General features: G+C 36.8%; 1 protein-coding gene across 27 annotated transcripts in view; it reads left to right on the top strand.

Moving 5' to 3' along the window:
- Window positions 1-15,266, top strand: part of PSD3 (pleckstrin and Sec7 domain containing 3) — a 706,021-nt gene that overhangs the window by 396,259 nt on the left and 294,496 nt on the right. For 26 of the 27 annotated variants that reach the window (XM_055081025.1, XM_055081023.1, XM_055081027.1 and 23 more), the window contains one exon: window positions 1,561-1,619. In XM_055081025.1, the coding sequence (XP_054937000.1) occupies window positions 1,561-1,619 (59 nt within the window). Of the gene's footprint in view, window positions 1-1,560; window positions 1,620-11,573; window positions 12,053-15,266 lie in introns of those variants that run through there. The other variant, XM_055081037.1, reaches the window with a different exon arrangement.

Genomic DNA, 15,266 nt, shown 5'->3' with positions numbered 1-15,266 from the left:
TAAAATAGGAACTGTCTTTATTCCTTTGACTATATTTAGACCATTTATTCACTATCTGTATCAGTGTCGGCCTTGACTAGAGAATGAAAGGTATAGAAGTGGATTGTTTTTATTAGAACCTTCTTCAAATCTAAGAAGACGTTGATATTACTAAGTGAAATAAGGACTACGGATTTGTGTACTCAATTGGCTGTTGATAAGGATATTTGAGAGTTAGCTGCTGAATTTTATAAATACATTCAAGAATTTGTTTTATATGTATTTAGAATACTGGAATACATACACTCTTAAGCATTTAGTAGCATCTACCTAGAGATAGTCCACTTAGAGAAATCACCTACTGAACTCAGAGGCATATTTTGGAAGATAAGCTACCTTTAATTCATGAATTCAGTAGTTGGACAAGCTTTTTTGTACGTTTAGTATAAATTAATAAGATTTTTCTGCGTCTGCAACTGCTATTGTCTACTTTACTTGGATTGAGAATTGCAGGGAGAGAATAAGGAGAACTAATCCTAAGGTTTGGAAGTGAGAAGCTTAACTCTTAGTGCTTTTTCTTTTCCTTTGTAAAGTAAGAAGAGAAAGTGATGTTTCCATATAAGTGTGAAATGACCTTGCTGGTTTGGGTAACTTTTTTCCCCTAAATATTAATTTTTAAATCTTCAGTGATTATTTCAGTATTTCACTTTTGTCTGATCCATAGCATCCTGGACCAGTCAACCTAAATGTTGCCTTTAAAGAATGGCAAGAAAAAGGATAACTATTTCTGTCTATATATTTTTAGCCAGAGAACTAATACCCAAAGAGTAAACATTGGAAGATGCAAATCTTTGTGTTCTTTAACTTTTGCTTCTTTCCTAATTCACTTTCTTCCCAGAAAATAAAAAAAGTAACAGTATTAAATAATTTATTTTCATTTCTGTATCTTATAGAAAATTGAGAAACTTTAAATAAAAAAGAAAAAAAATTATAATTTTACTATCCAGAGATAATAATCTCTTTTAATATTATGTTATATATCATTCTAGATGTAGTAGAATCATACTGCATATAATGTGTTTTTCATGTAATACTTTATTGTAAAATATCTTTCCATTTCAACATGTATACTTGGACCACATTTTTAATGACTTCAACATAACAGAATTGTGTTTTAGGTGGGTTGTATTTACTCATTCCCCATTGTAAGCAGTCTTTCTTTAGATATCCTTGTGTTTTGGGTAGCTCCTTATTTCATTAGTATAAAGCCCTAGAAGTAGGTTTGCTGTGTCAAAGGACACTGTTTCAAAGCTTTAGATATATACTATCAAATTGTCCTCCAGAGGTAGGAATAATTTACTTCATCACCAGTAGAGTCCAAATCTGTGCATTGAGATCCTTTTAATAACTTTTTCTTTATCTATTTTGTGTTTCCCCAGATGAATATGATTAATTTTGCCTAGCCACAGTATTGCGTTTTCATAGGTTCTTAATTAAGCATAGGTATGCTATTTTAATGATACTGAGGAGTCCAACAGGAAATAGTGAATTAATGCTTTCTGTCCTTGTCTCTTTTGTTAGATGGAGTCCATTGCCTCACCTGTGCAATGATGCTTCTTAACACAGATCTCCATGGCCATGTAAGTGTAGGTGTGTGAAGCTGTCTTACAGAGCTCCAAAATATTTTGGGCTTATCTTTGCTTTTGTGTTCATACATGTTTATCCTCTGCCTCCCTTTACCTCATTCTCTACATGGCAGGTAGGTAAACATAAACCTTTGGAAAGAGAAATAACTTATTCTACATGCTAGCACTGAACATAATTTTAAGTGAATTCCATATACCTACACGTCTGGAGTTGTTCTAGCTGTAATGTGTGTTCTGTATCTTCTTTTTCCACTAGATGGCAGAGACAGAGCTTTTACTTACGTTTTTTGTGTTTGTTTTGTTTTTTGGTTAGCTACTAGGGTTTATATAGAATAGTGGAAAGAGGATATGTTAGATCTGAAAGTGTCGACTATGTTTTCACTAAATATAGTAGTAAGTCTTAAAACTCAGACTTTTTTTTTTTTTTTTTTTTTTTTTTTTTGCGGTACGCGGGCCTCTCACTGCTGTGGCCTCTCCCGTTGCGGAGCACAGGCTCCGGACGTGCAGGCTCAGCGGCCATGGCTCACGGGCCCAGCCGCTCCGCGGCATGTGGGATCTTCCCGGACCAGGGCACGAGCCCGTATCCCCTGCATCGGCAGGCGGACTCTCAACCACTGTGCCACCAGGGAAGCCCAAAACTCAGACTTTTTTACACTCCTCAACTTACCTGATCTTTTGCTAGTTGAAATATCAAGGTAATCTACCATCTCATCTTCTATTTAAAGTATAGGCTGCACTTATAGAATTTAGAATTATATGTAAACTTTCACCTTTCAGAGAAGTGGAATTTTAGCATTTACTTGAACTGTTCATATTAGAGAAAATGAGAATGTTTTAGTTAAATATAGATCAACATGTACTTAGCACAAAAATTATTTCATAGTCCCAGGTCCATTTATTTTGAAGAGAAAATCATGTTTCTTATAATTAAAGAGTCTAGATCATCCCTTGATTTGCTATATGATTTATCTTACAATTAAGAAACCACATTAAAAGAACGAAAACTTAGATATTGGTCCTAATTTGTTCTACTATTCCAAAAGGTCACACCTTATTTTAAACATGGTGCTCCTCTTTAAGAGAGGCAAAATGGAGCTGTATGGGGTCATTAAAATGGACTGAGGGGGTGAAAAAGAACGGTTCTACTGTCAAGAAAGTGAAGGAGAAGATACAGTGATAGAATCATAATTTCTACATTGTATTCACAAATCTCACAATACTCAACTAGGAAATTCCTTCTGCAGTTTGCAGGAGGTGAATTTAGAGCACATTAGTGACTTGTAGGCATATGTAACATGTGTCCTGAGATTATATAGACTGAAAATGTAGATGTTCTCAGGGGACATTTGTGGATAATATGTCTTGTGGAAATGAAGGTCCTGGGATTCCCACAGTGTGAGCCTTGAAATGAGTGTTAGAGTCTAATATTCATTCAACTTGATATGGGGATGACCAATCAGTATACCGTCCTAACCTGTTTTCCTGTTAACAGTGAAGCACGTTTTCATTGCTTTCTTCTCTGTTCATCTTGTGATAACAGCTGCAACTCTGTCCCCTTCTTTTCCTCCCAATTTCTTAACCTAACTGTCAGCTGAAGGAAACACTTTTGATTATGCTTGTCCACATATAAACATTAATCCAAGCCAGTGCGTCCCAGCACGAGGAGTCTTCTTCACGTTGGATATCTTGAGGTCCCATCCACATATGATAGTTGTGCATTTACTCTCTTTTGACTGAGAAAATGTGTAATAATGAAAAAAAGAATCCAGTAACAGTTCGATACTTATTTAAAGGTTGGGGATGTCATAGAACTTCTATGGAAGTTGCTAGATTTGTGGGGATTTATTTCTATTAAAAGCTGGATTGCTTTTTAAAAAGCTAACATTGTTTCAATGATACTTTCAAATAAGCATGTGTCTTACTAATCACAGTAATTTGAAGCATAACAGTAAATAAAGGTGTGAGGTTTGTTATTTATTCAGATAACTCCACATGCTTGATGTCCAAACAAGCCATGGGCACCCCAGGGCCTCTTGTACACAGGTACAGAACCACAGATACTGGATTTGCTTTTGTCTTCCACATTTGAGGAGTTGAAAGGAGATTAAATGATGCATCACACTTCTTTTTGGCAACTAGCATGTAAGAGACAGTTTATATAAATGAACAGTTTAATGTTATCTTAGTTTATGCCAATCGTACATAATAACAACTGGCTATAGTGGCAGAATTACATATGAGGGAGAAAATTATGAATACAAGTAAATCTCTCTGTATCGCCTTCAAAATCATGTTTTTAGTGATTATTAGTTCTCAGGTTTGTTTTTAAAAATGTGTGCTACATACTTCGGATTGTCTGTTGTTTAAGTTTTGTATATTAGACTTCTTTATTCTTATATACAATGCATGCTGTTACAAGTCTGTTGAATATATAGTAGCTATCATAAAAACTAACTGTGTGAAAATGTGTTTCTCTTCTTTTCCTCCTCTGGATTCATTTTAAAAATAAATTTTCCTTCTAGGTGGTAAGTTTTTAATTCATAATTCTGGATATAACTTCTCTTGCATTATGACTGCCTGAATTATGTTACAGTGTCTGGCTTATTGAAAGTGAATCATTCATGAAGAGTATAAAGTGAATTATTTCTAACATCTTCCCCTTTTCACCTTCTCCTTATGCTGTACTGCCTAGGTCATCACCTCTCATTACTTAGTCCAAAGCCAGAGTAATCCTCTTGGGAAATGAACCAATAAACCACTTTCCTTTTCTTCCCTACCATTGTGTCATAATACCAGTACAACAGCATGACCTTTCTAAGAAGTGTTGAGACAAGCTCATCCCATCCTCATGCTTTCAGTGGGGGAGATATAACCTGGGAGGTTCACTTCTTACAGCTGTCCTTTGTGAATCTTCCTGTGCTTAGGAATGATGTGTTGAAAATGCACTGGAATGGGCCTTTGTTCTTCCTGCTAATCTTAGTAATAGAATGGTAGAAGTTATACTAATACAGTGAGTCTAATACAGTGTCATATGTTGGGATGTCTTTCTAGCTTCCTTTTTTCTAATTTATTCTGTCATTAAAGAAACACTTGTAGCATGTACACTCCATTCCAAGTTCCCTGCCATCTGGGTAAGGATCAGAGGCCATATCTCACTCTGGTAGTGCTGGTGAGGCTAACCTCCCTTAGTCAGGTTAACTGCAGAGGTGTGGTGGTAGGTAACTGAGGTGCTGTGGTGGAAAAGCACCGGGGGTCTCTTAATTACACACCCTTCACTAAGTGGGCTCAGATGTTATAGTCATTTCACTGGAGCTAAGAATGGTGATTCCCTTCTGAACCTACTTTAAAAAATACAAATGATTTATCATTATTTTAGCAATAGTATGGACTTGCTTTTACTTTTCTGCAAGTGGTTTACTCACTTAGATTAAATAAGTATTTTATAATTGTGGTCACATTTGCTAAGCTCTTATTTTTAAAATGCCTCTTCATATCTGAAATCTATATGTAAATTAGACTTTTGCACATACAGATCAATATCTATCAAAACAAACTCTAAGGTTTATTTTTCTCTTGCTATGTTGGAACGAAGGTGTATTGAATATTGTAACTATCAACAAGGAAAGAGTTGAAACTTTTTTTTAAAGCCTTGTATTCTATTGGAAATGGCATGAATAAAATGATATGAATAAAGTTTGAATAAACTTTAGTTTATTCAAAACTTTGAGTTTGAATAAACTCAAACCTTTTCCTTTTCTGGACTTATCTTCAGATGTGCTCTGTTAACTAAAAGTAGCTCTCTTGTACTTCAGTCATAGTCGAGCTTCAGCTTCCTGAATCTGAGGCTGAGGCTGAAGACAGCAGGGCCAAGACAGTAGTCAGGAGCTTCTTACCAGGACTGGATCCTGAGATGGGAGGAAGTTTTAGAAATAGAACTGAGTTACAGCAGAGACTGGGGTGGATAGGGGCACAGTAGTTGGCCAGTGTCACAGCTAAAAGTTGGAAGAGATCTACAAGACGGTGCTGCCCAGGTCAGGCCATGGTCAGAGGCAGTAGCCAGGGCGTTATTTTAAGTCAAGATTTTGTGACAGAATCTACCCTTTAACACTGAGGCCTGGGATTTTTAGCAGCAGTTTTGTCTGAGGTGTGTCTCCGCTTTCTAGCATCGACAGAGCCAGCCTACCCTGTGCATGGCGTGTAGCGGGTAGGGTGTGGTTTCTCTGGAGTGGTGGCTTCCTGTCTCGGGCTGGGCATCCTGCAGATGCTCTGTCCTTGGGATACTTGGCGTGCATCATCTTCAGCAGTCTGGCTTTGTTGCATGAGGCAGGACCGTACTGGCTCTTTTTGGTGTTGAGTTACAGGTTGGCTAGGGGGTAGAACCAAGGCAAGTATACCATACTGGTAGGGGGAGAAAGAAGTCAAGGAATAAAGTATAGGTTTTGTAACAGAATAATGTTAAGAAGGTGTGTGTAGTGTGTAGTTCAGTTTGAGATAGGTCATAGGAATTCATTATTTTTCAATCTGTAAACTGCATTGATAGTTGTGAGTTTCTGATTCGTAGACTGGCTTTCTAGGATGCTGGAATTTTGAATGGTGGGTAAAATATTTGGTTTATTATCAGAAGTGGAAAATGACTGTTGTAAGAATTGTGATTAAAGACTTATAATTCTTTTACTTTTCATATTGTGCTATCTTATATTTCCACTCTTAAAAGCAGCACAGATCTTCATGAGGTTGCTAGGTAGTTATTTAATAACTCAGGGACTCTGTGGGTTTCTGCGGCTGTCATCATTGTAACTGGCATCCGCTGTGAGTGCGTTTTGCCTCTGCCGTCCCTCCCTCCTGCAGAGCTGTCTTCTCTGTGGACTCCTCTTCGTGTCCATGCTACCCCATTTCCTCAGTGTCCTCTTCCAGGAGAGCCAGCCCTGGCTCTGAATTCTTTTTCTATCTGATTTCCAGCCGTGGGTGGTGTTTATTTCCATAAGCCTCCTTCCCTTCGAGTCCTCTTTTCCACCTCCCTGGTGCGGAGTCTTTCTTTCACTTCGTGGGGGCTCCCCAGCCACAGTGACTCCACCAGACTCTCATCACTGTCAAATTGGCAACTGCTGAGATTTTAATAGGAATCCTTATTTAAGCATGTCAGAATTAATCATGCACTGGTGGATTTTCTTGGCTTCCATGACTCCTCAAAATGAAAGCCTTCCTTTACTTTTTTTCTTTCCTCCATTCCTTTCTCCCTGCCCTTCCCCCCTTCTCTTTCTTTCTTTACCTTTTTTTTTTTTGGTAGTTTTAATTTTCTTAGAATCAGTTCATACTTATAAAATACAACAAGGATAGCTTTTATCAGTTGAGTCAGTGGGGCTCATTTAGGGGCCTCGGATTATCTCATTGATACATTATTCAGCCACTTCATCCCTTCTCTTTCTTACCATTATGAGCTTTTCACATTTGCACTGCTCATTCTTAGATGGTGATAAAGGAAAGCAGATGAAACTCTGTTAAGTCAGGTTTTGCTCTTTCTTCCTGCAGATAGTTTGGGGAGGGAGGGGGAAATGAGGATGAGGAAGGTGACTGAAACCTCTGACCTCTAATCCCATTATTTTCTTTAATGCCTGTCTAGACAATCAAGTTAGAAGTAGAGGTTAGTTAGTCTTTGTAATTTGATGATGAGGGCAGTCTTTTCCTTTATCTTCTCAAATTTTAGAGAAACTACTTTCTATGAAGCAGTGATAAAAGCTGCTACTAAATACTTCTCAATGTTCTCAGGATCCTTTTATACTCTTAAAATATTTCGAGGACCACCAAAAAGCTTTTACTTATATCTGATTTACCATATTAGAAACTAAAATGGATAATTTAAACATTTTATTAAATCATTTAAAATAGTATTAATAAGCCAATTAAATGAATAACATAGCTTTTTATGAACAGTAATTATACTTAAACAAAATTTAGTGAAAAGAATAGCATTTAAAATTTTTTGCCAATCTCTTTCATATTTGGTTTAATAGTAGACTGCTAGGTTCTCTGCTTCTGCATTTTGTCTTTTTCAGTATTTCACAAGTCATGTAGCTTCTAGAAAACTCCACTGTAACTTGTGAGAGACTGAAAAACGTTTTTATTATTATTATGAAAATAGGTTTGACCTCATGGACACCCTGAACAGGATCCCTGAACCACACTTTGAGAAGCACTGTGTTGCAACATTATTTTCAGTTGCCATATATCTTTTTCTTCTTTATGCCATTTCTGGCTCCTTTTTCAATGACAATGTGTTACACAAGTGTTAGGAAAAATCCCAGTAATATTTCAAATATATCTAAAAGTTGAACTTTTAACACTTACATTAGCCTTGTGTTTGGGGTTTATGAAAGAATACTTTGAATATTATAGCTATAGTTTCCTGGTTTGGAAATTTACAAAGGATGCTGCTTTGCCAACTAATCATGTATAATTTAAAAAATGGACACCTGAGGGCAGCAGAACACAATTAAGCTTATTTGATAGAGACGCATACAAAACAAAAGCAAAATAAGAGCTTTTAGCAGAGCTCCAGAAGTGAAGTAATTACCAGATCAGTAGTATGCTTTTTCAGCACTTACTGTAACATGTTGCAGGAGGTGGAGTTGTCATGTGGGAGGGTATGCCTGCTGTGTTTTAATATCTCAAGATTTATGAAGCCAGATTTTACCAATGGATCATGAGAGCTTTTAGTTTCTCTGAAAGCATGTTTTCCACAAAGTTTCCAGACTTTGCGCTATTAAAAGTGGAAAATTTTAGGATTATTTTGCTAGTTCTTCAACCTTTCCGTCAGAGTATATGCTGTGGGCTGCTTCCTGGTGAATGTGCAATTGAGATAGCCGCCCTATCAGCAGCTTCCCCTTAGGGCTGAGTGTGGGTCAGGTCTTGGCTGGAGCTTGGTAGAAGGTTCCATTCTCCTAGTTGTCAGGGAAGCATTCTCAAAGCAAAGACTTGGTCACACTTATGCTCAGCTTTAGATTGGAGTTTGTATGGTGTCTAAGTGACATTGTTAAGAATGAAACTCTTCTTCTTAACTTTCCTCCTTTGCTGTCAGTTACCACTAAAGTTGGGAGTTGATTATCTGCTGGGGTGGGAAAAAATGCCACAACTTTAAAAAAGGGAAAACCTGAAATTAAGGCACAGAACACATCAGGACGCCTCATCTGCTTGCATGCCCACTCGTGGTTTGTCCTCAGTACCAGTGCCGCTCCTTCTCCTTTTCTCATAGACTGGGCCGGCAAAGTGTGACCCACAAGCATGGTCGCGCTGATTTTCCCAACTTTTATTGGAACACGGCCACACACATTTGCAAACTAAAGTGACGGTGTTCTGTAGTCACAGGGACCTTATGGCCTGTGAAGCCTAAAATATTTCTTATCTGGTCCTTTACAGAAGTTTACAGAACTTGTCTCTTCCAGATTCTTGCCCCTTAGTGTATGAAACCTTCTACTCCCTCCCTCAAACATAGTAGGGTTATGTTGAGGATGATCTTTTTACCTAACGTTCTAAATGTGAAACGTGTCCGAGTTACGTTTTTCAGACATGATAAATTCATCAAAGAATTTCTCTCTAAAAGGAAACAAATGGATAAAACAACTCTTTCTTTTGTAAGAAAATATATTTGTAAATGGCAGTATAATGATGTTGGGAGAATAGCCTTAAATTTGTTTGGGAATGTGAACCCCCAGTTTTGGGCTTTTTTTTTTTTTTTTTTTACTTTTTGATTAATATTTTGTCTCATTAAGAATGCTACCTTAATTGGCTAAGTAGTCAAGATTTGGGCCTACCTGGTATTTTGGGATTTCAAATAGAATTCTTTTTGTGGCTTTTCCATTTTAGCTTTGGTTAAAAATGCCTCCTGATTTTAAAGATAATGGTCTACAGATTTATACTTATTGAGCATCTCAGATTTGAATGGAAATGTTGCATTGATTTCAAAGGATAAGTTTTGTGCCTCTCAGTGCATAAGGAGGCCTTTTCAAATCTCTGTGCTTTATTCATTTAATGGGAAGGAATTCAAAATATAAGAAAGTTCTATGAAAACACTGCCTTGGCATGCAACTGCCAGCATTGGTTTGAGAGCAGGCCTACTATTTTCCAAAGTCATGAATCAATTTCAAAAGAAAACAGAATAGAATAGGAAGAAGAGGATAGAACCATGATACTGTGTCTTTGATACCTATGAATTGTTGAGATACAAAGTCAGTGATTAGAGTTCACTTTGTTCAGTGGACAGTATTTGTTTGAATAATAGTCTTTCAAATTAATTGATACAATTTGGTATAACAAGGAGAAAAAAAAAAATCCAGGTCTCATAAGGACTGTTTCTTGATGATAAAGACTTCATTTTATTTTTATTCCCTGATAAAAATGGTATAAAAACTTGGGGAGTGTTTAAACACTGATGTCAGTAACACGCAAAATGGACTGACCTGACCCTTTGCTTTTGCTCCTAAACCTTACCTAGAAGAATTACCAGTGAGTCAGAGGAGGACAATAAATGGCAGATTTAAAGAGCCTCAACTAACCAAGTATTCCAGAAGTTGTTGGGCATCTTTGACCTATAGAAAGCCATGTATCTTGGTTATCTTTATTCCCTGCACTGGTCAGACAAATCAAGGCAAAGAGTTCAGGGTGATTGCACCCAGAACACTACCTTACTGTGGAGGACCCAAAGTGTTTGAATTATCTTTTGTGGGTCTGACTTTACATACCCATTTCCCCCCACTAATTGCTATTTTCCTAATCGCTGTTTCAAAGTCCATGTGAGTCAAATTGATATCTTTATACTAATATAGGCAATGTTTAGTTACTGTGAAAGTATACAAAAGGCAATACCAAACAAGCAAGTAAATGAAATAAAACTAAATTTAGAATGAGTGTGATTTTTTTTTTTTTTTTTTTTTTTTTTTTTGCGGTATGCGGGCCTCTCACTGTCGTGGCCTCTCCCGTTGCAGAGCACAGGCTCCGGACACGCAGGCTCAGTGGCCATGGCTCACGGGCCCAGCCGCTCTGCGGCATGTGGGCTCTTGCCAGACCGGGGGCATGAACCCGCGTCCCCTGCATCGGCAGGCGGACTCTCAACCGCTGCGCCACCAGGGAAGCCCCTAGAATGAGTGTGATTTTATAAACTAAAATAACACCAGGGACTTTACCATTATTTTTAAATGTTGTAAAACATAACAATTGTTAATTAAATGATGAAAGTTTTATTTACACCTTATAATAGAAATTCCTGGTGTCCTAAAGAAGCATTTTTGACTGAGTGATCTTTACACATACTGATCATGAATCTTCCAAAAAAATTTGGAAAAAACTAGTAGCTTCTCATCCAGTTTAAAGTTGTCATCTAAATATTTTATTGTGTTAAGTAATTAAAACTTATGAAAAGAGATAATTTTTGATGTGGATGTTAATTATTGATATTAAAAATAGTCTTTCATTAGGGTCTAAAGATCACAGTCAGGGAGAAAGATTTCTAAATGACAGTACTTCTGAAAATCCATTCCTCCAAAAAAACAGTGAGAACGCTAGCAAAAAATGGCCAAAATAAACATTTTCAGAACTCTGGAAATTAACCAGAATGCTTGTAACATTATTGGAGGAAAAAAATAAAACCCAGCTGAATTTCCGTAAGAACAGAAAGCTTTGTGCTGTTTTCACTTATCCTGTTAACCGTTCCCCTCTCCCCAGCTCCAGAGTAATCTTGAAAAACAATAGCCTCACAGTCACAGTAGCTTTGAAAGCCTAAAGCCTAGCATCCACTGGAATGGGCAATTTGGAGCTCTTCTCAAGCCCCATTCCCAGGGAATTGTCATTACGTATATGTGACTTGTCTGGCAGCTCCCTGGAAAATCGTCACTTGCATAGCTTGTCTTTCTTTGATCTGACTCTGTGCTCACTCACTGAAAACAGTCTTTTCCCCAGAGTATGTGACAGTTGTTCAACACTACTGCTGCCTGGGATGGTGGTAAACAAGAGGCTGGCAAACAAGAGGCTGACCAAAAAACTCAAAAGGAAAAGCTGGGAAACAAGATACATAAAGGGGGCTTTGGTAAGCTCTGAATATATTGGGAATCTGTGTTTACATGCCCAGGAAAAACTTGAGAAGACCCTAAGTTCTCACTTCTGCCTGACTTTGAGATTTTGCACAAGTAGAAACTGAAGCCTCAGACAGATTTGTGAACCACCTCCTGGAGCCTCAGCACATGCAGAACCCCACGGCACAGGCTGACTACTTCCTGATTCAGAGTGTTTAGGTAACACCTCTGTCCAGTAATAGGTTGACTGCTGAGCTAACTGAGCAGAGACTTCAGTGGCCACACACAGCAAAGAACATAAAATTTACAGAATTAGTTCAGGAGAAGCAAGTAAACAAACAGTGACATCAAAAGCTGGGGAGGGGAAGGAATCTGATTTACAGAGTGGCCATATTATGTTATTTAAGATTTCTAGTTTTCAACAGATAATCTTGAGACAAAGAAATAGGAAAGTATCTGCATGACACAGGGAGATCAGTTAGGTGGTTTGTGACCACCTAGAGGGGTGGGATAGGGAGGGTGGGAGGAAGACGCAAGAGGGAAGAGATATGGGAACATATGTATATGTATAACTGATTCACTTTGTTGTAAAGCAGAAACTAACACACCATTGTAAAGCAATTATACTCCAATAAAGATGTTTAAAAAAAATAGGAAAGTATGGCCCATACATAGTATGAATAGCAGTCAATAGAAACTGCCTCTGGGAGAAACCAGGCATTGGACATGAAAGATTAGAAAAATGGATTAAAAGCATGTAACTGTGTCTACAAAAGACACACTTTAGATTCAGAGACAAGTAAGTTGAAAGTAAAAGAATGGAAAAAGTAGTACGGGGCTAACAGTAATTGAAAGACAGGTGGAGTGGCTCCATTAATATCAACAAAATGTATGTTAAGACCAGAATTGCTAGAGGCAAAGACAGACATTTTATAATGATAAAAGGGTCAGTCCACCAAGAGGATATAACAATTCTAATTCTAAGGTATAGGCACTTAGTAACACAGCCTTGAAATACATGGATAAAAAGCTGACAAATGGAAGGGAGACTATGTACTCAACACCAGAGCACCTACAGTTATAAAGCAAATACGAACAGAGCTAAAAGATGAGAGAGTGATTCAGCTGACTCTTGAAACAACATGGGAGCTGGGGCACCGACCGCCCCCCGCGCAGTTGAAAGTCTGCGCGTGATGTTTAACTTCCCCGAAAGTTAACTACTAATAGCCTGCTATCGACCTGAAGCCTTACTAATAACGTAAACAGTCAGTTAACACATATTTTGTATGTTGTATGTATTACATACTTTATTCTTACGATAAAGTAAGCTAGAGTAAAGAACATGTTATTAAGAAAATCATAAGGAGAAGAAAATACATTTACTGTACTGTAAGTTTATGAAGTTAGTGGTATCAGTAAATACAGTACAGCAAATGTATTTTCTCCTCCTTATGTTAAACTTATAATTATCATTAAGCTTATCACCTGTTTATAAGATGAATCCTTTGTCAGTACCTACATCAATATTGTCTTATGTGGTACAAAATGCTATAGGTGTTACATGTATTAATAGTGCCAGACATCAAAATGAAAAGATAATGTGAAAAAGAAATGCATATTTATTTACAGGTTTAATGATTCATGCATTGATAACAAAGAATCAGCAATAAGATTGCTTCATGGTAGCCTAGCCTGTACACTAATGAATAAATTGTTATAAAATTTTTATGGCATACAGCATTACAGTCATTTATAATATAGTATTAGAAACGTTGCTACATTAAAAAAAAAAACACTTCTCTGTGATGATAGGCTGTGAGCTATGTGGTTTGTCTGTGAGTTTTTTACAAATTGCTGCAAATCTCCAAAAAATTTTCCAGTGTATTTATTGAAAAAAATCCGTGTGTAAGTGAACTCATGGTTCACTTGTAAGTTGTAAGTGAACAACATGAGTGTTGTTCAAGGGTCAGCTGTATAATACTATTTGGAGACCCCACTCTCACCAATGGATAGATCATCCAACAGACAATCAAAAAGGAAATAGTGGATTTGAACAACACTATAGATCAGTTTGATCTGACAGACATATATAGAATATTCCATTAAACAGCAGCATGATACATACATTTTTTAAAGCACACGTGAAACATTTTCTAGGATCATGTTATGCACAAAACAAGTCTCAACAAATTGAAGATGATAAAAATTATATCAGATATCTTTTCAGACCACAAAAGTATGAAACTAGATATCCATTAATAGGAGGAAAGCTGGAAAATTCACAAACACATGGAAATTAAACAACATACTTCTGAGCAACTAATGGATCAAAGAAGAAATTAAAAAGGAATGAAAAAGTATCTTGAGACAACCAAAAATGGAAACACAACATACCAAAGTGTATGGGATGGAGCAAAAGCAGTTCTAAGAACAAACTATAGCTGTAAGAAAAAAGGAATATCTCAAACAATCTAACATTACACCTCAAGGAACTAGAAGAAGAACAAAGTAAGCCAAAGTTAGCAGAAGGAAATAATAAAGAGTAGAGCTAAGATAAGAGCAGAAATAAATGAAGTGGAAAATAGGAAAACAATAGAAAAGATTAATAATACTAAGAGTTGGCTTTTTGAAACAAAATTGACAAACCTTTAGCTAGACTAACCAAGACAAAAAGAGGACTCAAATAAATAAATTTCTAAACGAAAGAGGAGACATTACAACAGATAACACAGAAATACAAAGGATCATAAGAGACTACTGTGCACAATTATATGCCAATAAATTGGGCAACCTAGAAGAGACAAGTTCTTAGAAACATATAGCCTATAAAGACTGAATCAGAAAGAAATCGAAAACCTGAACAGACCAATAATGTGTAAGGAGATTGAATCAACATCAAAAACCTCTTAACACAGAGAGACCTAGCACCAGATGGTTTCACTGGTGAATTCAAATATTTAAAGAATAATTAATGCCAGTCCTTCTCAACCTCTGACAAAAAATTCAAGAGGAGGAGGGACTCTTTCCAAACTCATTTTACAAGGCCAGCATTACCTTGGTACCAAAACCAGATAAAGACACTACAAGAAAATCACAAGCCACTGATGAATATAAATGCAAAAATTCTCAACAAAATACTAGCAGACTGCATTCAGCAGCACATTATAAGGATCATACACCATGATCAAGTGCCTCATCCCTATGAGGCAAAAGTGTTTCAGCATACACAAATCAATAATCATTAATAGACTGAAAGGTTAAAAATCATACAATAATCTCAATAGATACAGAAAAAGCATTTGACAAAATTCATTATCCTTTCATGACAAAAATTCTCAATAAATTGGATATAGAAATGTACCTCAACATAATAAAGCCCATACATGACAAGCCCACAGCTAACATCATACTCAGTGGTAAAATGTTGAAAGCTTTTCCTCTAAGATCAGGAACAAAACAAGTGTTTCCATTCTCACCACTCCTATTCAGCTCAGTAATGGAAATCCTAGCCAGAGCAGTCAAGCAAAGAAAAGAAATAAAAAGCATCCAAATTGGAAAGGAAGAAGTAAAATTATCTCTT

Source organism: Physeter macrocephalus, chromosome 20, assembly GCF_002837175.3.
Source record: "Physeter macrocephalus isolate SW-GA chromosome 20, ASM283717v5, whole genome shotgun sequence".
Lineage (NCBI taxonomy): Eukaryota > Metazoa > Chordata > Mammalia > Artiodactyla > Physeteridae > Physeter > Physeter macrocephalus.
The sequence above is the reverse complement of the archived record's forward strand: the minus strand, read 5'-3'. Positions and strand labels throughout refer to the sequence as shown.